This window comes from Rosa chinensis, chromosome 2, assembly GCF_002994745.2.
Source record: "Rosa chinensis cultivar Old Blush chromosome 2, RchiOBHm-V2, whole genome shotgun sequence".
Lineage (NCBI taxonomy): Eukaryota > Viridiplantae > Streptophyta > Magnoliopsida > Rosales > Rosaceae > Rosa > Rosa chinensis.
In genome coordinates this window covers 41,169,516-41,178,481 of record NC_037089.1, presented here as the reverse complement: position 1 = coordinate 41,178,481, position 8,966 = coordinate 41,169,516, and the positions used below count along the sequence as shown (strand labels likewise).

General features: G+C 37.8%; 2 protein-coding genes across 2 annotated transcripts; one reads left to right on the top strand and one right to left on the bottom strand.

Annotated features, from left to right (window-relative positions):
- The first annotated feature begins 302 nt into the window (after positions 1–302).
- LOC112187347 (mannan endo-1,4-beta-mannosidase 2) lies at positions 303–7,468 on the top strand. The gene is made up of 5 exons (XM_024326103.2): positions 303–1,481; positions 2,096–2,293; positions 4,177–4,299; positions 4,780–4,991; positions 6,779–7,468. The coding sequence occupies exons 1-5, from the start codon at positions 1,074–1,076 to the stop codon at positions 7,158–7,160; spliced, it is 1,323 nt and encodes a 440-aa protein (XP_024181871.1). The 5' UTR covers positions 303–1,073; the 3' UTR covers positions 7,161–7,468.
- A 240-nt stretch (positions 7,469–7,708) lies between these two features.
- LOC112187348 lies at positions 7,709–8,734 on the bottom strand. Its single transcript, XM_024326104.2, has one exon. The coding sequence runs from the start codon at positions 8,720–8,722 to the stop codon at positions 7,937–7,939; it is 786 nt and encodes a 261-aa protein (XP_024181872.2). The 5' UTR covers positions 8,723–8,734; the 3' UTR covers positions 7,709–7,936.
- Positions 8,735–8,966: the final 232 nt, after the last annotated feature.

Below are 8,966 nucleotides of genomic sequence, written 5' to 3'. Positions count from 1 at the left end.
CCCCCGAATTTCTTCCCGTTAGGGTCAAATGCCCTATGAGTACCCTACTCGATGGAGATTTTTGCCATCCCTACTGGTGTGGAAGCCAATTCGTAGTGAATTTTGTTGCTATCTTTGGTCACTCTACAAGAATATCTTACCAAGATCTTCAAGCTCTAAGTTCTTCAATCTTGCTAGGTGTCGGTTTCAAATGGGATTTTGTTATGCAATTTTCTTTTCTTATTAAAGGGAAAACTCCAAAAAAAAGAAAAAGAAAACTGAACGAAAGAAGTTAAACAGAAAGTATTCTAAAAAAAAAAAAAAAGTTAAACAGAAAGAACCGACCGCAAAAAGAAAGCATCTGCCCGAGTCTCACGACTGAATGCCAAAAACCCTTTGTCCGTGGTCGATCACACGATACACTATACTCATCCTGCCTCACCTTAAAGTCGAGTTATTGCGGAATCCAAGTCGAGCAAAATGGCAGATTACGAGAGATTTGCATATACTTGGATTTGATGATGGTATTATTATTCAGTAGGTAGAGAGATTCAGCCATTGATAAGATATAGAGGATACATATCCACGCTCATATGGCCCATTGCTGGTGTTGAGTCCAATATTAAATCCAACACAAGCAGTGGAATCAGGTGCTCAGATCTAAACAACCGGCAGGTGATGCCAACATTCCACCACATACCCTCTCTATCTCTCTCTATTTCATTCGAGCTTGTTTGACCATTGTTTTCAAAGTTGAACATGTTTTTCTCTCCTTTACTTTATTCCCTACTTGCCCTCATACCTTCCACATTTCTCGCATAGACTTATTACCTCTTGCTTGATTCACTCACAAAGTGTCACATACATTTCCCCTTTTTAATTTGAGGGTTGGGTGCTATTTTGATCTGGGTCTGGGTCACTCTTGAGCTTTTCTCAGGATTCTTGGAGTTTGAGGCATCCTAAGGATCTGGGTGCCGTCAAGATTAGTTTTTTTTTCTCGAATCATTTACATCTGGGTTCTGAGCTAGCTACCTTACTCTCATCTGGGATTTCTCTAGTTTCTTCAAATCTCTGCTAGTTTTGGGGGTTTTTTTATGATTTTGCGGTCCTCTAGATTATATAAAAAGAAAATGGTAGTAGCAGGGAATGGTCTTTTCTACCCCATTATTGGATTCGCTTCATGTTTGGCTTTCCTCTACATGTCCTTTCACTCCTTTAGTGACTTGAGGAGCGATTTTCGTGAAGAAGAACATCAGTTGGCTTTTGTGAAGAGGAATGGGACTCAGTTCACCTTGGAGGGTAAACCATTTTACATTAATGGATGGAATTCTTACTGGTTAATGTATCATGCTGTGGATGAGTATAGCAGACCCAGAGTCCGAGAAATGCTGCAAGCCGGTGCAAAAATGGGTCTTACTCTCTGTCGAACTTGGGCCTTTAATGATGGTGAGTACAATGCTCTCCAGCTTTCCCCTGGTCAGTTCGATGAGCGAGTTTTTAAGGTATTTATAATGCATACATTTTCATCCCTTTCTCTTTGATAGCTAGTCTTGTTTTAATGGAACCATTAACCTAGAGTTCCATTGAACACAAATCTTGATTTATTTTCTTTTTCATTCTGTGTGGTTGCTTTTATCTTTCTACTTGTTTGGGTGCTTCAATTACTGGGTTTAGTGGTGTAGTGGTCTTGTTTTTGCAGATGTTGACATAAATCCTATATCACTCAAGTTTGCAATCGAGTAATAAAATCATGGATCCATCTAAAAGGGTAAACGGACAGTTCTAGTAGAAATTAAATGCATATCAGTGCTAAGTCGGTTCCTTGTTGATAGAGGCTGATTAAAGTGGGAACAACACAAAACAAAGAGTGTAGAAGCTAGAAACAAAATATGAACTACATGTATCTAGCAATCTAGGGCAGTTGAAAGAAAACCAGTCACGCATTGCTGTTTTAAAACCATATAAAGTGAGCACAAATTTATTTGGACTGTACTGCCTAGAAAAAAAATAAGCTACTATAACTTTTTGTTAATGTTTTCTGTTCTTAACAAGCGTTATTGTTTAGCATTACTTCTCCATATTCATTCTTCATCCTAACCACTTGATTGGGTGGCAGGCTTTGGATCATGTTATTGTAGAAGCAAGACAACAGGGCGTCAGGTTGCTTCTTTGCTTAGTTAATAACTTGCAAAATTATGGTGGGAAGTCTCAGTATGTAAGGTGGGCCTGGCAAGAAGGTGTTGGTTTGAGCTCATCCAATGATTCATTTTTCTTTGACCCATCCATTCGCAATTATTTCAAGAGTTACATAAAGGTACTTCTTCTTCTTGTTTATTTTTTTTTTCCTTTTTCTTTTGGGTCCCAGAAGATACATTACATTTCTATGCCACTTTGAGACCTCATAAGTATTGATTTTCTTTGTTGAAGGACTGAAAACTACTTTTAGTTTATCTTTTTTATTTTGTTTATAGGATATTCCTATCTTATTATTGTTGAAAAGAAAAAAAGAAAAAACATATTTGTTTTATTAGTTTTAACTTTGGGGTTGTCATAGGTAAAGTGACCGAGAAGGTACATGGAACTAACTTTGCTGCTAAGACAAGTTGCTACTAGGTTATAGTTACTGTATGTTTTGGGGACAGATTATGTAATGTAAAATGGGTATTGTTTAAATGTATAACCACTTCTGAAACAAAATTTTGAATGTTATTGATCAACACGAAAAGGTCGTGTCTTGTGTTCTTCAGTATTGGTTGATTTCATAGCTTTCTGTTCCGTTATTCTAGACTGGAAGGCTGCAGTGTTTTAAGGTCATAGGTTTTTGGCCTAGGTTTTATCTCTTTTTTAGGCTCGTCCTCCTTTGGCAGTCTTTTTTGTTCTTTATTCTTGTTAATTTTTGCTGTTCCTCTCTTATATATAAGTTTGTTTTAAAAAATAACAAAAGATGGAAACAGCTAAAGGTTGCTTTAAATCTCCATTTGAATGTGATAAAGAATGATGTAAATTGAAGGAAGAGCTTGAAATTTTACAGATCTCACTCTAAGCAGTTGATGAATAACCCTTCTTTCTTTTCTTTCTGTATTCTGTAATTTTGAAGGCTAAGGTCCTTCTAAAGTTTGGGTATTAGCTTTGGTTATTGCACTTGGGATTTAGTAAAGAAAACCACCTTATGCTTGTATCCCCCCTCAGTTGTGTAATACCTGCAAAGAAAAAGCTGCAAATGAGAATCATTTGTTTTGGCACCGTGCTGTTGCATTAGGTGTTTGCAAAAGGGTGTTTACGGATACAATTTGAGCTGCGATGTTTGGGTGGAGAGGAAGAATTTTGGAGAAAGAAAGAAGGGGTTAGTTCTGGTGGTTTTTTTTCTTTTTTTTCACGGCTGTGTTTTGGGCCATTGGATGGAGAGTGGCATACAAAATTTTTGAGAATGTGTGGGGCATGAGTTTGAAATAAATTGAGAGTTCACTTCAGAGTATCTCTATGGGCTTTGATTTCTTGATATTACTTCATGGGAATAGCTTGTTTTATTGCTGTTCACTAGATTGGAATGAAGCAGATTAAACTCTTATGCTTGGTGTGTTTCTTCTTTCATTTATTTTTTTGCTGGTGTTTCTTGAAGTTTTTCTCAGTGGATGTCTTTTCCACTCCTTTATGAATTTTGTTTTAAATCAATGCAATTCTGTTGCTTATCAAAGAAAAGGAAAATAAAAATAGAAGAGGAAAAGCTTGACATGACATTCTTTCTTGGCCTTACTAACTTTTTTCATTTCATCTCCCCCTTTCTTACCAATATCCAATGAAAGAATCTAATGTGCGCACACCATCAGCTATTAGGTGACATGAAGTTTCAAGCAGGAAAATATGAACTTGAAAGCATTGACTATAGTTTAAAAGGAGAGAGTAGTTTAGGATCTATGAGGCACAGGTGATATGTATGAACTAGTGATTTCTGGTAGCTGTGAATAGTTGGTATGGATTTGTAGAGGTTGAATGTTATGAGAGAAACGATCTTTTATTGTGCTGGCATCCTGAATAGGTCATTAGTTTCTTTTGTTGATACTTTCCGTAAAATAACATGCATACCAAGAATAGTTTGGAAATTGATGTTATGCTGCTACAACGATTTAAAAAATTTACTGATTGGTTCTTGTTTGCCTGAATTTGTTACCAATTCTAATTTCCGTTTTGTTCCTCCAGACTATCCTAACCAGGAAGAATACACTCAATGGAATTGAATATAGAGATGACCCCACCATTTTTGCGTGGGAGTTAATAAATGAACCCCGTTGCAGCACTGATGCCTCAGGCGATACTCTCCAAGTATGTTCTCAACTCTTGACCCCTTTTTTTTTTTTAATTATAACTAAAGCATTATGTAATTTATTAATACTACATTCAAATTGGTAAGATACCTTTTAAAGTTGATGATACTCACTCTCCCTTTTGTGTGTTAATTAACACACCAAAAGGGAGTGTGAATATGACCCACCCCCCCCCCCCCCCCCCCCCCCCAAAAAAAAAAAAAAAAACACAACATTTTTCTGTATCTTCTTTTTTCTTATTTTACTTGAGTTACTGCTGATTGATCACTGTATTTGGCTGAGCAGGAAGGGTGCCTAGTTTACATTATGCACAAAGGACCCTTTTCTTTGGCAAATTATCATGTTGTTTAATAACTCACTTCGACTGAAATTTAGTCAGAAATGTCTTAAAGTATTAGAGACTAGGAGCTTATAAAAATGTGCTCTCTTTCTTAGAATCCACCAGGAGCTTCTATAATTTTGTTGCATACTGTTGCAGGATTGGATAGAAGAAATGTCAGAATTTGTGAAAGTAATTGACAAGAAACATCTACTGACTGTGGGCCTGGAAGGATTTTATGGTCCTAAGAACCCCAAAGCTTTGACTGTGAATCCTGAACAGTGGGCATCCCGACTTGGATCAGATTTCATTCGCAACTCCAAGATCCCCAGCATTGATTTTGCTTCTGTTCATATGTACCCTGACCACTGGTAAGTGTTTTCAGTTGGTTTACAACATTACTTTACACAACTATCTGAAGTTAATATGAGGGAAATCAAAGCTTACAAACTTAATAGTAGTTTTTTGAGTATGTTCCTGTGGCTATATTATAATGTGTGTGTGCGAACACGTGCTCATCCAATAAGGATATGAGGACATCCTTGCTTGTTGGTTGCAAAGGGAGAAATTTGAAGCGAATGAGATGATAGTAACTCTCAGCCTCATTACTCAAAACCGAAGTACACCATTGCTCTCTCACAGTTAGATTGTCTAGTTTGAAGCACTCACAACACACTCCTCTTTTTCTTCCAACTGAACTGCTCTCTTACTTGGAAAATAGTGAATAATCAAATCAAGCAACAAATTTCTTAAGATAGTCCACAGGAAATTGCTTCTGGTTAGCAACTCGTGATAAATGCTATATAAAAAGTAGTGTAGAATCATCATCTTGCAGCTGTTAAGATTGATTGGCGGACATGCAATCTTTAGGCTTCTTACTAGCAACTCTAGACGTCGTAATTAGTTAAATAAAGTTGGTACGACTTGACTTCCAAAACTTGCTTTTATTGGTTTATGAGCAGCACTGTAGCTATCATACTTATGTTCCAAGAGTAGCAAGCAGCAAATGCCTCATCATGATTCGTGAATCACTTTTATCTCTTTGGATATAGAGGACTACAACAGTGAATTCAATTCACTGTGCTTGGCATTGCCGTGAGGGCAATATGGGTCATTGAGATATATTAAGATGCATCTTGATTTCTATGCTTCTCCATCGTCCATAATTAGTCTAGCGACTGAGATACATGTTTGTGTCTAGGTTCTGTGTGCGTCTCGTATTCACAAATAAGAAAACCTACATGGTAGCTTTTGGATTGAAATGTTAAATGAATGATATGCAATCTTGATATAGTATATAGTATCTCTTTCTGAATAAATGTCTATTGGTTTCGATATGATAGGTGGTATGGATTTTGTGCTCACTGATGAGTCTGTTATGATTGTATATGCAGAGTGATTATATTATAAGGTCCTTATATAAGACCGTTAGATTAGTTGTTAGATTAGTCGTGAATGGTTGAGATGCACAATAAATTGCATATATTGATAAACATTTATATAATATCAATCATTACATTTGATCAGCAATTCAAAAGCAGGATCTGATACAAGGAATATATTAGAGACTGTATATGAACATATGTAATTATCAATCATTACATTTGATCAGCAATTCAAAAGCAGGATCTGATATAAGGAATATATTAGAGACTGTATATGAACATATGTAATTATCAATCATTACATTTGATCAGCAATTCAAAAGCAGGATCTGATATAAGGAATATATTAGAGACTATATATAAACATATGTAATTGTTTGTTGTTTGCCAGAATTTCAAATATTTAATATATGAAGTATGGATACAGAATGTACTGACCATATGGTAGTGTGGCAAATTATCTGTTAAAAGAATCGTCATGTATGTATCTATGTTATATGGATGTGTGTGTGTGTGTGTATTACTTCAAACTTGTATGAAGTACTTGATGTGTGTGTGTGTGTTACTTTTATTCAAACTTGTATGAAGTACTTGATGTGTGTGTGTGTGTGTGTGTATTACTTTTATTCAAACTTGTCTGAAGTACTTGGCTATTGCTCATCTACTCTATTTCAGTAGATCTGATAAGTACTTGGCTATTGCATAATTTTGTGAAACAGATCTGTCTTGCATTTTCGTTATTGTATATCTAACCAGTTTTCACTTTTGGGTAGGTTTCATGATCTAGAAGTGGAGGACCACCTGAAGTTTGTCACCAAGTGGATGCTTTCTCACATTGAAGATGGTGAGAAAGAACTTAACAAACCAGTCATGTTCACCGAATTTGGCTTGGCAGACCAGCTTGATAGATTTTACAAAACTATTTTTGATGTCATTTACAAATCTGCAAAGAAACACCAGGCTGGAGCAGGTGCTTTAGCGTGGCAGTTTTTGGTAGCAGGAATGGACAAGTATAATGATGAATTTGGGATTGTTCCATGGGAAAGGCCATCTACCTATAAGCTGATAATAGAACAAACATGTAGGTTGGCTAAAATCCAGGGTCCAATTTTAGAACAGCGAAATTTGAAAGAGTTGTGCCTGCAAAAACAGTGAAATGCTTAGTTTTGGGGTGGAAGGTTTCGTTCCTTTGAGGGGGAAGGGGTAAAGTACGATATCTGTCGTGGTTTGCTGCGGTGTCTAAAAGGAGAGAAGCAGGTGTTACCACATGATACACGTTATATAATTTCTTCTCAAATGAATTAGATTAATTACGGAAACAGTAAGAATTGTGATGTTATCAAGTTCTTTGTTATAAAAGTACAGATCAACATCCAGATGAGGTTGTTGAATCATGGAACAGTTTGCTTTGCTTTTAAGCAATTGTATCACCGGTCTTGGTACTATGGTTTTTCTTTGGCCAATGTGTTGGTACTATATATATGTTTAGCGAGTGGGACACTGATAGGACTGATAATAGCTCTCTTATATAGATAGCAGCACTAGCTCTCTTATATAGATAGCGGCACTAGCTCTCTCTTGTAATGATTACTACTACATAAATTGTGTTGATAATTTATACAATTCGTTTCATTCCTTTACTATATGCATCAATTTTGTATCGCAATGCATTTGGGCATATTTACCAGACCTCAGGGAAATCGTAAGAAACCAGGAATTGCATTCATGCTCATGCATAGTGCATATGATGCAGCACATTCAGTATTACAAGAACAAAGAAGCTAACACAGCAGCAAGAGATGTATACAAATAGCAATTTTTTTTTTTTTTTTTGTTTCTTTCAGATCTGGAAAAGCAACAAAAGATTTTAACTTAAAAATGCAGATCTAAAATCCTGGCTAATAAATTACATGACATTTGTAGAGGCTTCTTCAGCTACGGTTTGCCAATCTGGGCGAAGTCCTGGGTCCCTTGCTCTTCCGCTTCTTCAACTTTTTGCCCTTCAAGCTCAACTTATTTACCTCCTTTGCCACCTGCATCACAGTCTGAGTCTCCGTCTCAATCCCGTCATCCACTTCCAATTTCCGGCTCCGAGTCCTTGAAGCCACCGTCTCCTTCCCCGCATCAGCCACCCTATCGAACTCATCGGCCAGCTTCTTCACAAGCCTCTTCCCCCTCACCAACTCCAGATCTTCCTCCTCCTCCTCCTCCTCATCTTCATCTTCATCAATCAAAGCCAGGAATCTCCGGCGCTTGGGCGCAATCGGAGCCGAAGGAGGCGAATCGGAAGAAGCCCTCTTGCTCTTTTGCTTCCTGTCCTCGGTCTTTTCCCGCTCGGCGCGGAGCTTGCCGACGTGGCCTTCGATCCGGCCCTGGAGGCGGAGGCGCTTGAAGCTGAGGCCGCCCATGGACCAGTGGGCCTCGTTGGCCCAGGCCAGAAACGGATCCATGACGGCTACAGGCGGGTCGACCCGTTCGTCATTGAACTTGACGTCCGTGTAGATCCGAGGGCGCGGGAGGCTGCTGCCGTAGAACTTGGCTGGAGTGGCTAACTTGAGCTTTAGAACCATGGCGGCTTTGGGAGTAGAGAATAGGAGCAATTGGTATTGTGAGGGGTAAGGGGAAGGGGTTGTGTTATAAAGAAGGAGGAGTGGCGGGCAGTGAGGGGCGGGAAGTTTTCGTTTGGCGCCACCATTTTGGCGCCACCAACATTTCATTCATTTTGTTTTGGACTCAAAATATTAAACAAGGCTGCTGCTGGACTCTTCAACATATCCAGCAATTGAAAAATAGGGAAATATGTCCATTTACTCAAGTTTTATAGGGGGCATTCAATATTTATAGGGGAAAATGGATTAATCTCCTTAAAATTAGACAAATAAAATTTTGATTGAGGAAGGAGATGAGAAGATTACACCAATTCAAACCATTTTATTGGGGGACAATAAAAGTTTAACAGAT